General features: G+C 39.7%; 1 protein-coding gene across 8 annotated transcripts in view; it reads right to left on the bottom strand.

The window, feature by feature from the left end:
• The window catches only part of ARHGAP29 (Rho GTPase activating protein 29), a 47982-nt gene extending 27018 nt beyond the window's left edge, over positions 1 to 20964 (bottom strand). For all 8 annotated transcript variants that reach the window (XM_058808110.1, XM_058808116.1, XM_058808111.1 and 5 more), the window contains exons 1-2: positions 20867 to 20964; positions 17870 to 18214 (exon numbers count right to left, since the gene is read on the bottom strand). In XM_058808110.1, coding sequence (XP_058664093.1) covers positions 17870 to 18131 — 262 coding nt within the window. In that variant the 5' untranslated portion in view covers positions 18132 to 18214; positions 20867 to 20964. The remainder of the gene's footprint in view (positions 1 to 17869; positions 18215 to 20866) is intronic.
• Positions 20965 to 22459: the final 1495 nt, after the last annotated feature.

The following is a 22459-nucleotide window of genomic DNA, read 5'->3' as shown; positions in this document are numbered from 1 at the left end:
GTTAAACTACAATGTGTTCTGTTACAGAAGAGGTGCTGGTGCATGGAATTAAAGTTTCTCATGTGCCAGAGTGCTGCGTTGCAAGTTGTGGTAAAAAGCTTTCAAATTCAGGAAAGTCTAGCTTATGAAAAAGAAAAAGAGGATCTAATAGAAGCTGACTCACTTCCCCTCCGAGCAGGGCAATTCTGTGTTGTCTGTGGCCATGATAACAAACAGGTCAATACAGACAATCACAGTACACTGCAAATTGATCCAGTGCTGCTCAGAGAATAGTTTCAACTCAGAGCCATTTTTTTCTGGTGACAAGACATTATATTCAGGCTAGAGGCACCTAAATTTTTCTGAGGAATCCACACAGTACAACATGACACATCAGTATAGTGGATCACTGCTGTCAGGTGTGCAGGTGGGGAGGCTACACACAAATATTATATATTTGTATCAGGTACAATAGCAAGTCTCCTAAGGACTACCATGCTTCAGGCTTTATTTCCCTACATACCACATATCAGATTTTTTTTTTTCAACTCAGACTGGCTTATACATTGTCAAAGGAATAAGCCTTGACTCAGGAAGTACACCAAGGTAAACACTATCTACCATTCACAGGCACTTTTCCTGCTGGAAGGGACAAGCAAGCTCTATCTGTAACAGGACACACAAAAGTCTAGGAAAATCCATCTTAGTCAGCAGTAAATTAGGAAAGTTCTAAATAACTTGTTAAAAAAATGACCACCCAATTGTGGCTTCATCTTCATTTACGCCTACATATAATGATTTTGAACTGACTCAATACTATTAAAATTTGATAATATACCTTGCCAGAACAACAGAGCTGGGTGGGAAAGGCAAAATAAGTGAGAAAGGGAAAAACAAAAGAAAAGTCTTGAAGTGGACACAAGCCCCTTCAAGTCTGGAACACCAGTAATAAGCTTCAAAGGGAAATGCTAATGGAAAACAACCACTGAGTTGAATTAAATGTTTATCATACCATCCAGAAGAACACTATCACTAAAATAGTGCACTCAAGGAGGAGATTACTATTTGTACTTTCAAAAGCAAAGGCTACACCCAACTGAGATTTCTTTGTATTCCATCACTGTATCATTTGTTTACAAAATATCGGAAACATTGTTTCTGTGCCTCCAGAAGACAAAAGGTCTGCGACAAGTGGTGCTTGGGGAGAGGTGGGGGCAGAAGGCATCAGGAACCACAACTACACTGCATTCACAATAACTGAGACCAAACAGACACTAAACCAGAGATTTCCTGTTCAGGACAGATTTAGAAACCTCAGGTAGCAAAACAGCCTAAATATGCCCGATGAACAGAAACAGAGTTTTAATGGTAAGAAGTCTGAAAATGGCTGAGATCAAAACAACAGTAGAACAAATACAGTGAAAGGAATGCACAAGGAAATGTGCCTCCAATGAGTTCCTGCAGCAATTCAATCTAACTGAAGTACTCACAAAAAGTATTTACTTTCAATTTTTTTCTGTCCCTTGTATTGCTGTACACATTCATTGATGCACATGAAGTCAGCAGGAAATTCTCCACCAATGGATGCCATATTGTTTTAAAACCTCTCTCAAGCTTAACAGTATGAAATGCAAAATCCATAAAGTCTAAAGCAGGATGATGTCAGTGATCCTACAACACTTAGAAGCCTTCTCTGGGCACTTGAGCTCAGCTGTTCACTCAGGTGACTGGTTTCCTGCCATCTCCTGGAGTAATGAGTCAGCCCCCTACCTCTGAAAAGGAGAAAACCAGCTCTTAAAACTGAAAAGGGAAAAAAAAAAAAAAAAAAAAAGGCTTGCATAGAGTTTAGTAGCCTATCTGAAAATCTTCTTTCACTAGGGGTTGAACTGTCATTTACAAGAGCTGAAAACAAATGCTTCCCAAAAGAAAGCATATTCTGTAGGAGAGTGGAGACAGAAGAACAGAGTGAAAAAGCATGCATTCAAAGCTGACAAGTCTAATATACAAGAATGACAGTACAAAGCAGCTGGAAAATCTCTTTGCCAAGTCATCACAGTAGCACACTATTGTCACTGGCATCTCAGTCCTCAATGGTTTTGGTCACCACATTTTCTAACTGCTCACACATCTTTAATGTAAAAGTATAATCTACCTATTTTCTAATTTTACATATTTCTCAAAGGGAAGCCTTTGTTTAGTAAGTTACTAAGCAATAATGTCCTTACAGCTATGGATTCTATTCATGCAAAACAAAATCAAATTTGCTCATCAAGCTTGTGAGCACCAGTCACCCTCCCTGCCAAGTCAGGGCTGGTCACAATACACGCAGTCGGGAAAGGCACTGCTGTGTCAGTTGGCTGGCATTCTTTTGTCTGACCCGATTTATTATTGGCCCAAACATTTCTGAAGTTGTTTATGTCAACAAATGTTTGCCAGGATAAGTTTAAATACAGACTAACAGTCTTTCTTCCACTACACTGCTCTTCAGACCCATACAGGAGATGTACATGCAATTCTACTTTCTGCTTCTCCATGTAGAATATTAAGGCCTTTTAATAGCAGCAGACTTTCTCTCTACTACTCAATTTCCACCAGTCCCCAAAGAAGGGAAACCACTAATACAACTATTGTTTTGCTGTGGCTAACAGTTTGTTTAGAATGGAAGTTGGTCTCACTAAAGAAAGACAGGGTAGCAGTCTAGATAAAACAACTGAGAAGTAACATCTCTGCAAAATTCCTTGAGTCAGAATGCATGTGAGACTGTCAAAGCAGATATTCTAGTTCACAACAAGTAAAAGTCCAGCTTTCCATTAGGAACCTTTTACAGTTAAGAAGATGTGGTTAGTGCATTCAAATATTCTCAAGAACATTACACAGTGTGAACAACATGCTGGGCATATCCTCTACAGCCACAAGTTTATAGACACAGAGCAGCTCTTCAGACTCAGGGAAATCTACAGAAACTCACCTCACTGGTCAAAATCTCACTATAAACAAGGTATCTTGGAGTTTGCACAAATATCTTCTGCATCTACCTTCATAAACACACTATGCCTTCACTATGATCAGAATCTACAGAGAACTCACTCTGGACATTTCCAGTAGAATAAATGCAGCTGATGAGAGCCCTAAATGCCCATAGCAGCCAACACCCTCACTAGGTCTAGTCCTCATTCTGGGAGCTCCCTCTGTAAATCTGTTCTCCTGGGATCACTGAAGTGTGTGTACTTCACCTCCCCTTCAACTGAAATATAATATTCTGAATTCCAATTTTAGGCACAATTTCACATCTTCTCCATAAATCCTAACCTCTCTCAGGACAAACAGGCCAGTCAAATAATCTTGCAGGATGGTGGTGAGGACAAGCACACAAACTTGGAAACAATTTCCCAAATATCTGGATCCAGAACTTCAATAAAAGGTTTCACCTTATAGGATGCAAACAGTCAGCTTCTCATCATTTTCAGTCTTTGAAGGACACAGAAAAAAGAGGCTTGAGTAATAAACATTTCACTATTCAAGACCAACATCTTGGCTAAGAGACTATTCACTCTGTTTATTAAAAAATCTCATTTGGACTTTAAGTAAATTATATCCTGTTTTAATTACACTCTAGAGAAGGATTACACGGCATCACTACTTGTGCCACCTAGGGCAGGGAAAAAAATCAGCAATGGAATGAAGCTGATCCAAAGTAAAACAGATTTTAGCTAAAAATCTCATTATTATCATCTTCATCTATGTCCATACTGCATACTAGGACACTGTCAGCACTCAGGTCTGAATCTGATCCAGACCATGAGACTTCCCAGTAAGCATCACAGAGTAGGCAAAACAATCACACCATCATAAACTGTGTGGAAATCACCTAATTCCTATATCTGAAGTTTGGCAAACAGTCCCAGATTAAACTATCATTTTCTTTTTGCCTGTTATCTCTGTCAGCCCCATTCTAACACAATTAACAGCCTGGCACATTTGTTTGATTTAACAGAGTTCACTACCACATTCAAAAGACCACAAGAATTAATCAAACACACAGTGAGCAAGTTTTACATTGATTGTGGTTTGACCATAGCAAAGTTACCTATGTCCCTGCACCTGGTCTACCAAAAGCAGCTTTTTTTAGGCAGTAAATATATGAGTTAGACATGATTTTCATTGACTGTATGGATATAAAATGAACAAAACTACTTCCTTTAATGGTGGTAGAGATATTTGTTGGTGGTCATAGTTCAGGAGTGATGAGAAAGCAACAGTTTAGCTATCACGTTTCTTCATTATTTGGCTACATGCTGCAGATATAAGGCAAGAAACATTTTAATTCACTGAAAAACTCACTCAGAGAATTCCTGGAAGAATTTATTCCTGCAAAATCTCTAGCAAGGCTGGAAGCTGCAGAAGGGTCTGGGAGAGTCATCACCTTTCTATCCTGTGCACAATGCAGAGTAAGAAGCCACCTACCCATCCCTCTGTCAAGGAACATAGCACTTGAAGCTTCCAAATTAGCAAGATAGCCACTCCCAGCCTTTTTGTACATCAGTATCATGGCAACCCCTGTTGTCATGGCATCATTAAAACACACCACACTAAATTCATAGTCTTTAGCAGCATGTGCTCCAACAATCCTCTAACTACATCATACTGCAGCAAAAAATTACAATTTATGGAAAATAATCAGTTAAGAAATTATTTCAATGAGGAAAATCTAGGGACACGTGAAGTTTGATTAGGAATGAGGAAAACAAAGTAACAAAAACAGTAACCCAAATGCCTATATTTGAAATAAAAGCATTAGAGTTTTCTAAGGGTTTTTTTTTGAGAAGAGCAATATTGACCCAGTTCAGTGAGAATGCATTGAGACTTCCTGCAAACAGCTCACTGAATACAGTACTGAAAGTAGCACTGTTTGATTCCAGTTATTCCACACAAAAAATTCCTTTTTAATAAAAGAAAGCATTTAACATTTGGAAAGTTAATGGTCTCTTTACTGTTAAACTACTAAATTTATTCTTAAAGTCAGGTTGCACAAATTTAGGGTGAAATAAAAAAGCACCTGGTACTTACCTCTTTTTTAATTTGAACAGTAACAGTTTTGTCTTTACTTTTTGAAATAAGCACCCTGTATAGGCAAGCTTGCAATTTTTGCAGAAAAAATACCCCTGAATAGAACACAAAAACTATCCCCCATTAGTTAATGCTTCCAAGGTAAGTTTTCTAGCATGATGACTTTTTGTTATATATCACAAATGCAAAAATAGCCCTTTCAAATGTGTCATTTGCTGTTAGGGACTGGCCAACATACAACAATTTAACCATTTAGATTCAACAACTAACCACGCTGATCAGCCTCTGATGTGACCTTGAGCTGTGCTGGTTTTTGTTTTTCATTAAACTGGACTAACATTCCTACCCCATTTTAGTTATGGGCCAATTCTGTGCTTGTGAATTCAAAACTTTTGTAAGAAGTCCTTCTTGACCACATATTTAGAGCAAATCCAGACTAAATTAATGTTCAGAAATTAAAGTTACAAAAAAAAGTCTTAAAACAATCTTTTCAAACATTAATAAAATAGGTGTATATGCAAAATACATCAGACAAATCAAAATCTTATAGTTCTGCTTACACTGACAGCAGTTGTATATTTTCCTTTTGTTTGTTTGCCAACTGACATCAGCAGAAAAGTTGTTACTTCACGTTTGTCTCACATTTAGATTCATAGATGAATTCCCCATTTGCTGAAGAGGGGAAGCCTTTCAGAAAAAAAACTACCACAAAGCAGTTTCTATTCTATTTCAATATGCTGTACACTACATGCCTTTATTATTCTACTAGCCTTGAGATTCCAGTCAACTAACCCAGGTGTGTTCAGCCACACAGTTTAATCTTTAGAATACTTTAATCTTTTATTAAACCAAAATTTAGAGACCAGAATGCAGTAATGAATGAAAATTGAAAGTGTTTCCTTACTTACCCATTTCTGACAAAATGAGAGTGAAAAACATTACTTGGTCATTTTAGTCACTGTTCATTTCCCTGAATCTTCCCAGAGATTAAGAATAAATCCAGGTGAGGATAACGTTTCAGAAGATTCAAGACATATTTTAAGCTAAAATTGTAAATTGTCAAGTGGACATAAGGCTATATTCTTTAGTATGAATTCATTAGCAATACACCTAATCAGTCAAATCAGTCACAGTTCACAAAAAAATCATATCCATTGGGACAGGCAACCATACATCTAATAGTGACTAGTTACTTATTTCTTATTCAAGGATATTTCACTAAAACTTAGTCAAACAGTCACTAGACTGAACAGCTGCCAATGGAAGACACTGTTAAAATACAATGAGAACTCTTATGCTCTAAGCAACTATGTTCCTTGCACACTGGTTCAAGTTCTGAGAGTATATGAAGTAATATTCACTCAACATTTACAGCACGAATTTAAAAAAAGAACAAATCACAAAATGAAAGATTCTCCAGCAAGTTGATCATACCACATCAAACTGGCACACAGAAAGAGTAGTATGAAAGTTATGGTTTATTAATTCTAAATAAAATTAATTTCACCTTTGGTAACCAACATCAAGAGATGATCAAACAATACTTAACCTTTAACTCACGTTAATTTCAATCTAAAATGCTGTTTGTTCTACCTGCCTGCTCCTTCCACTTTCAGCGTAAGCCACTGAGTGAGTGAAGAAGTTATGTTACTGCTGCCTGCCCACCTAGTTTTCTAAAGACCTCACAAAGCCAGGATTACAAGACAATACGGTGTTAAACAAGGGGTGTGTTATTTTGTGCATTTATTTTAAAGGATTTTTTTAAACACAACTATGGACTGCTATAGGATGTGATAGTAGTCCATTTCTGGTTTATTGATTAAAAGAAAAAAGTTACACTTTAAAATCAACTTAAATTTAAAGTTGTATTCAAGTCCCTAAAGGAGCAGCTGATAACATCAGTTGTCTAGAAAACTGGAGAACATAAAGGATTAAGGGTTATTTGAAGTTCCTTCAATGATGTCCTGCTGAAACAACCACCCAACAGAGTAAAACCTGACTGCAGAACTCATATGTGACGAGCCATTTGAATGGTCCAAACAAATACTTTTAAAATCTTCCCATTTACTAAACTCAGGAGCAGTCAATCTCCACTGCAATATAATGTTTTGATACCAGTTAATTCACACCAAAGCATTTTTGAAGATCTTTGGATAAAGAGAAAATACAGTAACACTATCATTAAGGCAGCAACTGATGTCACACTGGCACTTGCACTTCCCAAAACACAACAGTAACTCACTGTACATCTCACCATTAATTTTTAACAGAGTAGTATTTATTGAAAATACCTTGCAACAGAAAGGTGAGAAACACAGCAGAATTCATTTGCTTTGTGGTTCTGGATTCACCCATCTGTTTTTCCCTAGTACCACTGAAGTTATCATTCCAGGTAGTCAATGCTAGATCAAGAATTTATGTGCTTCAGGCCTATTGCTTTCTTTCCAAATTAAGTTCTCAGCCACCTTCTCTAAAATCTCATGTCTAGCCATCATCTGAAGCCAACTACAGCTAGAAGGAGTTCTCCATTGCTTGCTGAATTTGTTTGCTTGTCCTTAACACAAGGGTTTAAACATAATAGCAGAAAGCATTTAATCTGAGCACTGCAGTCTGAACCCTACTGTCAGCTTCCCCTTCAGCACTGGCATCAGCTGTTTATCACAGTCACTTTCTCAAAGCCCTTCACAAACTGTCTTCACTCAGCTATCACAATTCATGTGTACTGCTAAGCTTTCAGATAAACAATTTGCAGCTTACTCAACACAGAACAAAGCATTTAGAACTACCTCTCAAAAAAGCTGCCTGCTCAACTGCTCTTCTGCTTGTGAGCTGAGACCATTCTGACTACCAATCCTCACTGCTCTGCACCTCCACCACTTCAGTGATTCCAGTGAACACTTTTTTCCCCACTTGTTGTCAGCACTGGACAACTTCTGGACAGACCTTTTAGTTCCACAATTGTGGCAGAACAAAATAACTAACACACCCTGTACACAATAAATTAATTAAATCAAAAGTCCACAGGAGAAACAAACAAAAAAACCCCACAGAAAGCATTCTACTAAAGAATCCATTCATACCACTATAAACACTAAAACAGCAAGATAAATCTGTGAACACTGAGCAGTCTTTAAGCTAATGCTTCAGGAATACCATGTCCATAACTATTTCAGTGTCATCTGAGCTTAAAAGTAGAGCTAAGAATATAACTGTAGTCCAAAAGTAGAACATTAACTGATATATAACATTCCCTCACAACACAGAGCCCTAAAACAATCACACCTGCATAAACTGGGAAAATTTAAATACAATATTTAGAGAAGAACTTGGAAATGCTAAGTATGTCAAGTCCTAAAGGTATCAAAGCCTCTTTCTGCAAAGTCATGAAGGTACTTTAATTCCACCATACAAATATACTTCCTGCAACTTACTGATCTACAACCCTGCAATTGACATTTTCCATTATTTTTTTCATGCATTTTTGCTGAAACTTCCTCACTAGGTCCTTCCCATCTCACAGACTTCTAAAACCAGGGAAAGACTGAGACATTATAAGATTTAGAAGAGCATCTGATCCCTTCCCAAACCAGAACCTCCCCTTCCCTTCAGCAGGTACGTGCAGCAAGCTCCACAATCCCAGGATCACTGTGTGTCTCACAGACAAGAAGCACTAACAGAACTTGTACCAACATCATGAACTGCTGCAACACCCCCCTGTAGGCCCTGAACCAAAGTTATACACAGCAGAGAGAATCAGCATATCTGAAAAAGGGGACATGTTATATTACTACAATAGCTTAAATATCTGAAGTAGTTCAGTAATGACAAAGAAAACAAGACTGAAGAGGTAAACTTTGTTAACTTAAGATTAAAACCGGTTTATCAACTAAAAATAACTGTAATTGGCAAGTAAGAATTCCTACATACTTTTAAAAATTAGTCCAAGAAATTATTCAAGCAATAAAGGAGAAAAAAATGGGGAAAAGGAAAAAATCTTTTGTTCAGCTAAATCTCAGCCTCAAGAAAAGAAAATTCCTCAAGTCCTAGGTTTTGCATTTACACTGTTCTGTAACAAATGCCATTAAGATGAAAGTATAACTCACACTTAAGTATTTTCTACAGCCTTACATGAGCCACGTCCGTCTTCCATAGAAAGGGGCATTTTAGGCAGACAAAGGAATAAGCCCCCATAAAATCCCTATTTTCCTGAGGAAAGGAAAACAGCTATGTACAAAAATCAAGGTCCAAGCTCTGTATCAAATCTCCTAGCCTGCCATGCTGTTCTAACTCTAATGCATTAGCAAGACATTAGCTCTAACAATCAAATCACTAGAACTGTCAGATTGGATGAACATTTGCTCAGAATTAAGCAACAAGTCAGCTTCAGTTCTGTGACCTAGCCACATAAATAGGAAGAACAAACACTTCCAACAAAACTGGTGGAAAAGGAATGGTTTAGTCCATGAAAACTTCATGAAGTCAAGATCATTAAGATGACAATTACAACTCTTAACTCTATGCTGTCAGGCACACAAAAATTGTTTGTACTGATGTTCTTCTTTTATGTTGCAACTTTGATAAATTGACGCATGAGCAAAATGAGAAAACCAAATATTTTTGTGGATTTGCTATAATACATTTTGCCAAGAGTGGGAAACTCATTTATGGCAAGCATTTTTTGTTTTGTTTTGAAACACACAAGAGCTCCTACATGTACATGGAAATTGCTGTTTAGAACACAAGACTTAGACTGAATATGGGTCAATTCTTATCTTTCAGATGTTATCACAGAGCTCTTAGAGAGATACAAGTTGTTTTTAGGTTCAAGTGTTTCTGCTCCTTAAGCTGTAAACTATATTAGAAAGATTTTTGTTCTTGAAGGGCCTAGTTTTACTTTCAAAAATTAAAATACTACTATTCATCCTCTTCCTCACTAGTGACCTTTCATCTTGCTGTTCTTGTCATTTCAGTTCCATTAGTCTAGCTGCTGTGATGGAAAGGGAAGCTAATTGTAATTAACACTCCAGCTAAGGCTCCAAGTGTTTTGAGCTGCTTTTGTACATTAGAAAAGGAGTAAGAATGAAGTTTTTCCTTGTATTACATTTTTTTGCACTTCAAAAGCAACATGAGAATGAAAAATGCCTGTGCTCTCTTATAAACAGCTCAGAGTTCTCCTAAAGAAAGATATGCTAATTATTTAAGTCAACCAAAATATCTGACTGCACATAAGGGATGATTTTACATTTTAAACACTCACGAGCCTTCAAGACACCCCCCCTCCTGACTGCTGATCTTAGACACTATAGCAACAAGTGAACATTTGTTCTGAAGGAATGTGGAGTATGCAACTGGGGGAGGGGTAGTACTATCAGCCACAAACTTATCTCCTGGTCCACTAAGTTATTATTTAACTTCAATCTTCTCTGAACCTGAAGAAACAGCATTTCCTATCCAACATTAGCAACCAGCATTTAACAGGCAGCTTACACTTTGACTAAGAAGAACACAGATTTGCTTGAACTCAACTTGAAGAGGAGGTTGGTTTTTTCCTCTTGCTCAGAATAGTGGAAACAGAGGACTGCAGATGAATTAAGCAGTGCACTACCACTGCAAACTTGCAAAACCAAACAAAATACCCAGCTCCTCTGGCTCTGTTCACAGAGCCTGAAAGTCCAAGATTCCCTGACTAAAGCCTGCAGCCAGCAGACTCAGAACAGGAGGCTTGGGCAAAACAGACTGCGGGATGATCTGGAGTGAAATGAAAAGGAAGGTGGGAAGTTTGCTCTCCAGACTAAGTGCAATGTTCCTGGGGAAAACCTATGGTTCATAGCTATGCCTGCCTCCCATAGACTGACTGTAAAATACCTTTTTTCACTCTGCTATGGGTTTGCCTTCATCCAGGCTGTACATTTCTCTGCCTAGCTTCTCAACTCTAAGGAAACTGGACAGGAACATGACTCAGGGCCAGGGATCTCAGTGTTTTCTGTCCAAGGACCAGAAAATGACAATGTGAAAGTTAAGGAAGCATGGGAAAATGACCAGGAGGTCTCTGGCTTGCTGTGGTCCTACAGCTACACTAAAAGAAGCAACCTAATTTTTTTTTCTCTGAGTTTTGCCATTAAATAACCCAGGAAAACCTCTTTTAAAAAGTCACTATTAGCTTTCAGTTCTTAGCAATAGTTTTACTTATTAAAGAAAATTTAAGGAACTATTTACTTTGTTTTTATCCTTGTTTATATCCTTCACATCTTTTAGCTTGAAAGACAATTTCAGATTTGTGAAAGGACAATTTCAGTTTCAGATTGACAGCACTTCTACTTAGCAGTGACTCCTATTTGGAGGTACGTGAAAGGGTGTACTAAGGAATTTCTAGGTCAGAAAGACTGGAAGCAGATATGACTGTGCATGTACTTAGCAGGTTTCAGAAAGGCAGTTTAGAAGATGACTGTCAAATTCAAGTGTGCCAAAAGCTCACTGCTAAGGTGACTGGGTAATTTGTCATCTACAAAGAGCATCCTCTGCTTGCTCTTCTCCCCACCACCACCCCACCTTTAATAACCCCTGTCACACTTAGCATTCAATAAAGGAGACAAAAGAATTGATACAGGTTTTAGCAGTGCATGCTGTGATGCCAGACTGGAGGGCCACACCAACTCTGCCTACAGCCTCACAGTCTTGTTCCACTTTAACCTCTGGCCCCTTGTTCTTTTGCCAGCCACCTTCTCCCTTTTTGCTGGCACTCAGTACAACCTTCCAGCCAGCTCATGGAACTGATCCAGCTAAAAACTAGTTCCTTTCTTCCTAGGACTAGTTTTCAGGTAGCTCTGCCCCAAAACTCAGCTTGCTATGCAGTCACCAGAGAACTAGCACCAGTGTCAAGGACAACAGTGAGATCACAGCAGCTCATGCAGAAGTTTCTTTGTAAACTGCTCTGGTGATAGACTATCAACATATTTAAAACAAAACCCCAAACATAACAAGCTTTATAATAAGAAAACAGCAGGTTTAGATGGATCTTGAGTATTTTAAACAGTTACAGAACTCTATCAACAATTAAGCTGCTGATGGAGAGAGGGAAAATAAAGCCAATTTCTGCAGGAGCACGGCACAAGTTATTCCCTGCAGCTGCCCCAGCCTGGTTTAGTCCTGCCCTCCCTGCCACCGAGGCTCGAACAGGCACTTCTGCTAACTCTGCCATGGGAACCAGAACACCCAAAGCAGCAAACAAAACTTGTCAGAATTCACCTTTTAACATCTAATTTGGTTCAGCAAGAGGATGAACAATCTTATTAAAGGCAAATGCATTTGAAACATGCTGTTAGTTCCTTGTGGATCAAGTTTGAATAGAGCCACAAAGTACAAAAGAAATATACTTTAATAATAAATCACAAAATTATTCTTTCAGATACTGCAAGCATATCACATTTTGACAGATTCTGGAAGTGATAAAACTTAAAATTCCACTTTAGACTATTTCTCAACTTCCTCAACTATTTTTAATTCTGTAATATTATTTATTAGTTACTAGACAGTTCGTTTTCCTTCTTTTTTGTGCTACATTGGAATAAGAGAAACAATGTGCTACACATTACATGGATTCCTCTGCTTTTTTCTACCAGTTCTCAGAGGTCATTTAATAATTCACAAGCAGGTTGTTTACACATTTGATAATCACTGTGTTTTCACAGTTCCCAAAAGTTAGCTGCCCTGACAGCATTTTCTTTTCCCTTCTCTCATAAATGTTTTTTATTTATCAAACAAAAATACCACCCAGCAGAAAACCAGCACCATCTTCCACAAAAAGTCCTAAGAGATCAGTCCAACTGCCCCCAAAACAAAACAAATATAAAAAACTCTCCCAAATGTTGCTTCCAGAAACTGCTGCAAAAAAAAGTAAATACTTTATCAGATCCTTGTTTGGAGCAGTTCGCCCACCTACCAAGCATTAATAGTATAATGTGTCATTAGACAGGTAAATACATCTAGTTTAAGGTGTATCAAAGACAGCACCTTTCACTGAGAAACATCAAAATTGGAATAAAGAACAAACAGCAAAATTACACCTAATATTAAAAATTATCATAAATTCAATCTGTAATCACTGCAGTAACTAATGAGCTTCAGATTTCCCTAGCAAAACAGGACAAACTGACTTTCAAGAACACTGCCTCAGAAAAAGGACAGTAGTATTTTAGACTATAAGAAAATAAGGAAATGAATGAAATGCTAATACTACTGCAGTGCCTTAATCATACTAAAAATAGGGACAAGATACATTATCAAGCCAGGAAGGGCTGCAGAGAAATCATTCACCTTTGAGCCTCAGGCACTATATTCAGTAAATGGCTTTTGGATTTAGTGCAGTACCTGATTAACACCAATTTCTGTGGTGCTAAAAGAAATTTTGAAGTCACTGAAGATTACAAGTTCCTCATTTTGAGGAAACTGTTTACCTTGAGACACCTTTAGAATTGTCCCACTGGGGTGAATATCTTATCCTGCAAAAATAACAACCTGATAGGTTTCAAGTTAGGCTGCATTCCTGATGGGTTTGAAAGTATTGGTGCTACTGTAAAGAGAATGCAAACATTCCTGACCAGGCCATCCAGCTTCAGCAGCACTTTCACCTCTGCTTCAGTTAGAAAAAAAAAAAAAAAACAAACAACAAAACAAAACCACCAAACAGAAACAAAAGCCAAAAAAACCACAAAAAATGCAACAAACCCCAACAAAAACAAACAAAAACCAAACTCCAAACAAAAAAATCTACCAAACTCTAAAAAAATTAGACATATTCTGAACCTCAGAGAAACCTGTAATTAAAGATAATAGCTTTATCTTGCTACTCTGGTTCTAAGATACCTGAGAAAAAAAGAGTATATTAATATTTTAGAATGAACTACAATTTACATTTGTTGAAGATAGGATGAAATTGAAGCAAAAGTTTTTGCTCATTAAAAGGATGCAGAACTACCCACATGAAGGACGTAACATCACACTTTGATGATTACTTCAAAGTTTGTGATAAAGTAAGCAAAAATTCCAAAGTACAATCAAGACGACTACATATTAAAATGTAATTATTCCTGCACTTTTAAACCCCATGCAAATTTTACCCTTAGAGATATTCATAATGAAACAGCATTTCCCACAGTCTCAAGGGCAGATCTTATGGTATATACTATATTCCTAAAAAGAAAAAAAAAGTAGCAGATGCCACAAAACTAGTAGCTAAGTACCTTCAGAGCAGGGAAACAGGAATGTTTTCTCCCTCTCTAATGCAATACAAGCAAAAGCTGCTATGTACTGTTTAAAGATTAAATACTTAACTTCAGCTCATAATCAGAAGATATTTTACTGTGTCCTAAATATTCTTTTGCGTGAGAAAATGAACCTCATCTGAGCAAAGACCACACAGTAACATCATTTACTTGAAGCAACAGTAAAATTTATTATATGCAGTAAAAGCTTGGACTGTAGTCACCAACCTCATACATAGACACCTATTAAATAGACACTCAACTTTGCATATCAATGCAGTAAGCAATGTTTTTTTGACCTGGTAGATTCTCACATACAAGTTTGTAAGAGTTAGGTCCTGCATGTTTGGGACAAGAACTAACCTCTTCAAGTTACAGGATTTACCTTAAATACACCTCACACCTTCAAAACCTTTAATATTTTCAATACTGTGGTCAGGTTTCTAAGCCCACAGCAGGTCTCCATGGGAAGCAAACAACTTCTCAGTTCCTAAAACTGTTTTCACCATAGGAAGTTACTTTTATCCTGTGTGCCACCACTCTGAAAATCAGAGATTGGCTCCAGCCTCTATACTGTACTTCCCAGTGTGTCCTACCCTTGCAAAGAGGGGTCTAAGTTGAAGGCTACAATAAGGTTCTCACACTCTCAGCCAAGAGCTGAAATGTTACTGTTGGAACTCAAAGCACAGAGAAAACTAGCCAGCTGTCAAGCCATTATGATTTAACAGTTTGTACTTTGGATGTAAATTAGAACAGAAAGAAGTAAACCTGGGGCACATCAGGAAAACAATGCCACCCATAAAACTGAACAGTCAAATGCACAGCACTAAGAATAGCACAAATTGTAGGGAATTATCTGAGTTTTCTGTGTACTAACTCAACATACACTCCTAGGTCTGGTCTTCCAGGCAGGAATTGCTAGGGAATTGTTTGCATTTTCTTCCCATCAGAAAAGAAATGAGACTTATTTTGAGATTTCTCAATAAATTTAAATTATCTCTAACTACATAAAATACAAATTCTATAACTGAAGACGACCTTCCAGTTCAAACACAAAAACACAGTGACAACTGTCCTTACTGGTACTAGCCACATGACCATCTTGCTCATCTGGAAATTTAGCTGAAGACTCGACCAAGACTGCATCAGTTGCACTAACCACCACTACAGTTTCAGCCTGGCATTGAGCAGAATTAAAAATTTGTGAAACAGCACTGGATTCATTGACCTAGGTTCAAAAAATGCCCTGAGCTCTTCTTTAATGAAGACAATGATAAAGTATCTGATTTTGTAGTGATCCCCAGCTTGGATCACTAACAACAGAATGTTACATCCAATGAGTACAGGCCTAAAGGACAGCAAGAACTGAAGGGTATGGAACATATGGTACTTCACTCAACACAGGAGACAACTGCAGCTCCCTCATGTCCAAGCAGCTGTCAAACTTTTAAACTCTACAGTTACACTCAGAGTGTTTTGTTTGCTGGTTTGGGGTGCTTTGGTTGGTTGGTTGTTGGTTTAGGTTTCCCTTTTTTGAAGGATATCAAAAAATTATTCAGCATTATGACAATGAGACTACTGTAAGAAATGAAATCATGTTAGCATAAGGAATGTAAAGAGAAGTAGCCTTGCAATCTATGGAACATTTCATTTACCAAATATTCCCCTCAAGAGATTTCAACTTATCCTTCATGGAACAAATCAACTTGCATTGGTACCATAACAAAACACAGTTCAAGGCCGTAACCCCAAGGCGTTTAGGCTCTAGTTTAGACACAAACACGTGTCATAACCCAAAATCTCTTAGATTTGTCATCCAAGATTCATCAGATGAATGTTAAGTGAAGCACAGATGGGTAACTGGTGGGCTTTTCTATGCTAGTTCAGGTACACAAGCATCAGTCAGTACGAATGGCACTGAAGGCCACACACACCCCTGGCCATCAGCTGCAGGGCCCAGCAGCACAAGGGGCACAACTGGGAGCCACAGGGTCAAGCCTGAAGCTACTGTGCATCAGAGTTTAGACAAATCTGCCAGAGAGGCAACACAACAACTAATACCTGATGCAGAAGCTGAGGGAAAAGTTAGAAGGTTAGAAGCTGAAAGACCTATGGGAGTCTCTAGCCATGCTTACCAAGTAAATATAAACACTCATTGATGCAACCCTTCCAAAGAGAAAGAAATTAATTTCCTATCCCTGCAACTGATTCCACCTTCAAATAATTGATGTAACTAATATCAGGGTGGTGGTAAGCTGCAAGCAATGCAAACCACAATTTTATGTGCAAGAAGTCTGTTCAACCACCTTGGTAAGTTTTTGGACAGACAATTGTGAATGTTTTCAAAATAAGAAAATGCAAATCAAACTATGCAGCTTCTAGGAGGTTGTCTCCAGCCAGCAGTAAGCATGGCCAGCATTACAGAGCTCACTATATTATGGGGATGAAGGTCAAAAAGAAAACTCCCAACTATGGAAGGGAAACATCTTTCCTTCCTTCAAAAATCATAAATCCTTTAAATGGACAACACAGTTTCACAAATTAATTCTATACCATATTATAAAATAAGATGACAACTCCTGTTTTCCATGTTAGTTTTTTTGGATCTTTTGACCTCAAAATTTTAAACTGACAAGCAGTTAACTACTGCTGCATGGCAATGGGAACACTTCAGTGTGTTGACAGACCTTTCCTACAGAATGCCCATTTCATTCTCAGTGGGCACCAGACACCCAACCTCACAAATAACTGCTCATCCCATATGCTCAGCAAAAACTATGAGGACATAAAAGTGATCACTGGTGCCAAATTATTGCTCACAAACATGTTAGCAGCAGTATTTCAGCTGTATGCACACTCACTTGAACACAGAGGTGACTGCAAATGTTCAGCACTCAGGACATCTTACACAAAGCTGCTCTGGCTATCAGCTCAGATATTAATCTCACAAAATTCAGATGAAATCTTTCCTGCTGATGACCAAAACTGGACTAGTGGTACTGCCCAGAAAGGTACAGGAATACAATGTGCACACACACCTCCTGCAAGGAAGATAATTTGCAGTTTCCACCTGCTGGCAGAAGACAGTAAATACTTCTCTTGCAAAGGAAGACTGTAGTTATATTCTACCTTAAAACTCAAACTACTAGTGTGGAAGACTTTCAGAAACCAAATCAGCCTAGAAAACTGAAATATAACCAAAATAGCAATAGAATTGTTTGGAATTACAAAAACCATTTTAACCATTCAAGCGGTTAAAAAACCAATCAGTCCATGGTCTCACAAATTTAAGCATCAGCCTAGACAGCCTGCTAAGAACTTATTTTCCCTTGTTATGATTATGAAACAGATTGCACTGTTCTGGTAAGGAAATGCAGAACCCAAACTAAAAACCATCACTTCCTGTAATCACCATGCTGGGGGTGGGGAGGGAAGAGGAAGGGAGGATAAATGGTGAAAGTAAAGGGCAGGGGGAAACAACCATAGCAAACACTACTTAAAACACACAAATGGAGTTGTTAAGAGTTTCAGAAAAATCAAAGAATTAAGAACAACTGACACACCTTCTGAAAGAAAGGCTTCCCTCAAATATAGTAGCACATCTGCAAATTTTCGGACATCGTTCACCACTTGCATGATATATTCTGGATCCACAACAGGATAATCAAAGCAGTCAGAGTTGGAGCTAATGCTGCTCAGGGAGCTGCTCTTGGTGCTGCGCCCCATGGCCCAGTTTCCTGCAGTGGAGATGGTGAAGAAGTTGGAGGTGGACAGGCGGGCTAATCCCAAACCACGCTTGTTGCTCCCGCCGTTCTGCCGCAACATCCCAGCAGCCGCCGCGCTTGGAGAGCCCCGCAGTCAACACTCGCTGTCACTTGGTGGCCATTGGGCAAGCCAGAGGTGAAACCCTTAGAAATTGGGGAGGGGGCAGGAGGTGGAAGAGAAGGAAAAATGCTGATTAGTATAGAATTATATGTGAAGCAATACTTTTGCACCGACAAGATCCAAAACTTTTTTCAAGATGGTACTACTTTACATTAAAATGCTAAACCGAGTACTATAAAGGCTTTCACTACTTGAAGTTATTTAAATTTGTACCGAAGACAGACTGTTGCATTAAAAAAAAAAAAAAATCAATGGCATGCCAAAATTATTTCAAAAGCTAAACATGATGCATGCTTACTTCATGAGAACTTTATTCCATGAATATTTAGAAATTGCATTCTCTACATTTACCAAGACCTACATTCTTTACCATGAAATGTTACTTCAACCGAATACAGTCACAGAAACACTTGATGTGATACAGACTATGATCAACATCCCTTCTTGCATGAGCCACCAAGCTGTATCTAGCATCCTGTCTATTCAGATAATACACAGCCTTGATCTAATAGGATGAATTTTCTTCGTGTAGCGTGCCACGTAAGAAACCATGGCCTATCACAATTTGTTTCAGAAAGGAAAATATCCTCAAAGAAGTTATGTGGGCTTTTCAGCCTGTTATCCATTAATATGAAAGGCAATCAAAAGAAAGACACAGAAAAATGAAGAAAATGAAAAAATATTTTAGTATCAAAGTTTATCTGCAAGTCTCAGTGCAGTTATCTTGAATGATGTTGCTCTGCTCTGAAAGTTCTACCATAAAAATGCACAAATTTGGAGGAGTATAAACTAAGAAATTACCTGCATTCCTTCCCTTTAGGAAAAAAAAAAAAAAACAGAAAGCTACTGAAAATGTTGCCATGTTAGGTTAAGCGATTCATTTCAAAGCAAACTGCAGGTGGCAGAGTCAGGTACGCTTCCAGCAGCTCCCACAACGCCTGCTGTTGTTCTCTCAACACCAGGAGAAATTCCCAGTGTTTACACTATAGTGTAAACACCACAGGGGAAAAAAAACCCCAAAAACCAAATTGGAACACAACAGCTAAAAAGTTAATGTGGGTTGCAGACACATCTGCAGCAAATCTTCAAATTCAATTACTTTACCTAAAAATAAAAGTTGTTATAAACTAAAAAATACAGGTTGAAACGGATTCTCCTGCATATGTTTATATTTGGTTAGACCAACTGAAGCAGTAGCACCTTTACCACCTTGAACACTCCCACTATGAATTTCAATTACTCTAATGCACCTCAATTATTTTTCCATTATTTCTGCTTTATTTCTCTTTGCAGTTTAAAAATATCAGAGGAAACGTGGTCAAAGCAGTTGTTTTTGTAATTAATGTGCAAGCCTTCCAGGGAGCATGTGCGGGGGGAGAGGGAAGAAAACTTCAGAATTTAACACAAATTAACTGCTCTAATTTCTGTTTACTGCTTAAAGTCAGTATGTATAAGAACACTCATCACACTATACAAATAATGGAGATAATTAAGCAATTCCAAACACCTCAAGTAGATTGAAGTGAGGTTTACATTAAACATAGTGTTTAAGCAAGTTTCTTCTGTTCCCACATATAATTCTCATGGCTACAAAGCTACTTTGCAATTCTGCCTTGCAATTAGAAGCAAAACATAACCTTCTCTCCTCTTAACGAGTGTGATATCTATTTATATCGAGCAAGATTTTCATATTATTTAAAAGACATGTCTCTTTTAAGTCTGGCCAGCTTCAGAGTCAACTTTTTAAGTAGCATGATGTGTTAGACTTGTTCCAGTGGCAAGCCCATGCTTTTAAAGCTGTGTTATTTTAGAAATGTTGCCTTTTTTTGGGTACAAGCAGCACAATAATGCCACCACTCTGAAAACTGTAAAAGTGATGACGAAGTGTTTCTAAGCGGGGAAAACTTGCGAAAACCAAAACCGAGCAGCTCAGCACAAGAGGCACCTTTTCCTCGTAAATATTAGCCCTTACGTCTGTTCCTCCTGTGTTACAAGGCAGATGGGGAACGTTTCCCTCCCAGAACACATGCCTTTCATTACTGAGAAGTGTTTCATATTTCTTCAGGAGACTCTGGCTTTGAAAGCGAAAAGCATCCACCAGCTTTGTTATAAACGCCTTCAGACTCCTTTGGCTCACAGCGAGCCATTGCCCGTCCCGACGGAAAAAAGATGAAAAACTAAAGCGCCAGATATTTCAAAAATTTGCTCTCCCAGCACAATCTCCCCGGTAGGGAGGGGAAGAAAGGGGAAAAAAAGCAAGCAAGAAAGAAAGGAAAGAAGGGGCCACGTCGCCGGCGGGTGGAGGGCAGGGCCGCTGCCGCTGCCCCGGGCGGGGGTCGGCGCTCCGCCCTGCCCCCGCCGCGCATTCCCAGCGCCCCGCGGCCGCCCCGGCCCGCACGGCCCCGCGGCGGGCGCGCTCTGCCCGCGGCCGCGCCAGGTACCGGGCGGCAGGGCGGAGGTGAGCGCGCCGAGAGGCGCCCGGCACCGCTCCGGGGCACCGCCGGGCGGGGCGCTGGGGGTCGCCGGGGCCAGACTCGCACCGGGCCCCTCCAGCCGCCCCCGTCCCCCCGGCGGCTCACCGGCGCCCTGCCCCACGCTCGCCCACGGCTCCTCCCGGCGGCGACAAGCGACGCCCGCCCTCCTCCCGCCGCAGCGTGCCCGCGGCCGGCACTTACCGGAGAGCGGCGGCCGAGCGCAGGCAGCAGCCGGGCCGCCGCGGGCCCCTCGCGCGGCCGCCCCGCTGCCCATGGAGCGCCCTCCCCTCAGCGAGCCCCGCTCGCCGCCGCCGCCCCCGGGGTCGCCACCGCCCCCGGCCCCGCCCGCGCTCCGCCATTGGCCGGCTCCTGGGGGCGGGGCTACCACGGAACACGCCCCCGAGCTCCGTGAGCGCCCGTGCGGGGCAGCGGCGCGCGGAGCGGGGCAGGTGCGGCGGGAGCACCGGGAGCCACGGGAGCCACGGGAGCCACCCGAGGCACGGGAGCCGCCGGAGCCGCCCGCCGCTCCGCGAGCCCGCTAAGCGCCGGGAAAGGAACCGCACAGCAGCCACTGCTGTGCGCCCAACACGCTTCAAAAGCGAGGAAAAGTCCAACTTCAGGCTACGTGGTGTTTAGCAAACAGGCTTTGCTTTTAAGGGATTTGGCCAACAAGAAACACAAACACCGTGGCAAAGCGCAGAATAAATTTCTCATGCTCAACCTCCCACGCTTTGAATTCCTGGATCCAGTTTATCATTAATTGAACAGCTTCCAGTATTGTTGTAAGGGAGTAACGTGTGCACACACACACTTGCTACTAAACTCAGCCCACTTCTATTCCTGCATGAGCTCTGTGGGTTACTTATTGAAAATTAAAGCAGTAACAAAATTACTATATAAACTCAGACTGTATCCCCAGGATAGCTGTGGATTCAGCTACCCAGACAGCCCAAATTTTGGCATAATTTATCTTCTGAATTTAGTTGCATGTGCAGATATATGCACTTTTTCTGGTTAAGAGGAAAGAGAAGCTGGAAAAGCAGAAATTTGCATCATCATACAGAAACTCAGTTCCCAGCAGCACCACGACCTTTAGACCTGAGTACAGACTTCTGTTACATCATCTCACAGTGCTTGATGGCAGCAGTAGTTTTTCCATCTTCTAGAGGCAGGACTACAAACCCACTCTTTATTTCTCTTTATTAAAAGGCCATTTAAATTCAGCAATCTTAGATCCAATGCCCGAGGTCTAGAATAGGACTTACTTTCAAAAATGTATCAAAGCCCCCAGCATCTAATTCATAGCCCAGTTCCTTAATCCTAGCAATTTCAGGCTCTACATCTTCAGTTTCCCCATCCTTGCTCCAGCCTCCTTTCCCAGCCACTCCCATGCAGGACTTTGTGTTAGAGCACCAATCTTCTCTTTTCTTCATCCTTCTTTTTCATATTTGTCATTATTTATTCTACTGGAAGAATTTTATTAAATTTCTTTTGGAATTCATAAAACCTGAAACTAAACAAGTAAACTAAAACAAGTTGTGACATTTCTTATCTCTCGTGTCAATGTTAAGCACTGTTCAAAAACTTTTCTTCACCTTGAAAAATTCTAAATAACATGTGATGTAAATTTAGAAATCCAGTGTTATAAATTCTTCAAGGCTTCTAAGCATGGGGAAAAAAAAGTAAAAAAGAAAACAATACTCTAACCTTCAAAAGGATTTTGATCATTCAGGTAATTGATACTGCAAGTGTCAAAATCAGGCAAGAATAAACAATTGTAAACTCATTTAATGT

This window comes from Ammospiza caudacuta, chromosome 7, assembly GCF_027887145.1.
Source record: "Ammospiza caudacuta isolate bAmmCau1 chromosome 7, bAmmCau1.pri, whole genome shotgun sequence".
Classification (NCBI taxonomy): domain Eukaryota; kingdom Metazoa; phylum Chordata; class Aves; order Passeriformes; family Passerellidae; genus Ammospiza; species Ammospiza caudacuta.
The sequence above is the reverse complement of the archived record's forward strand: the minus strand, read 5'-3'. Positions and strand labels throughout refer to the sequence as shown.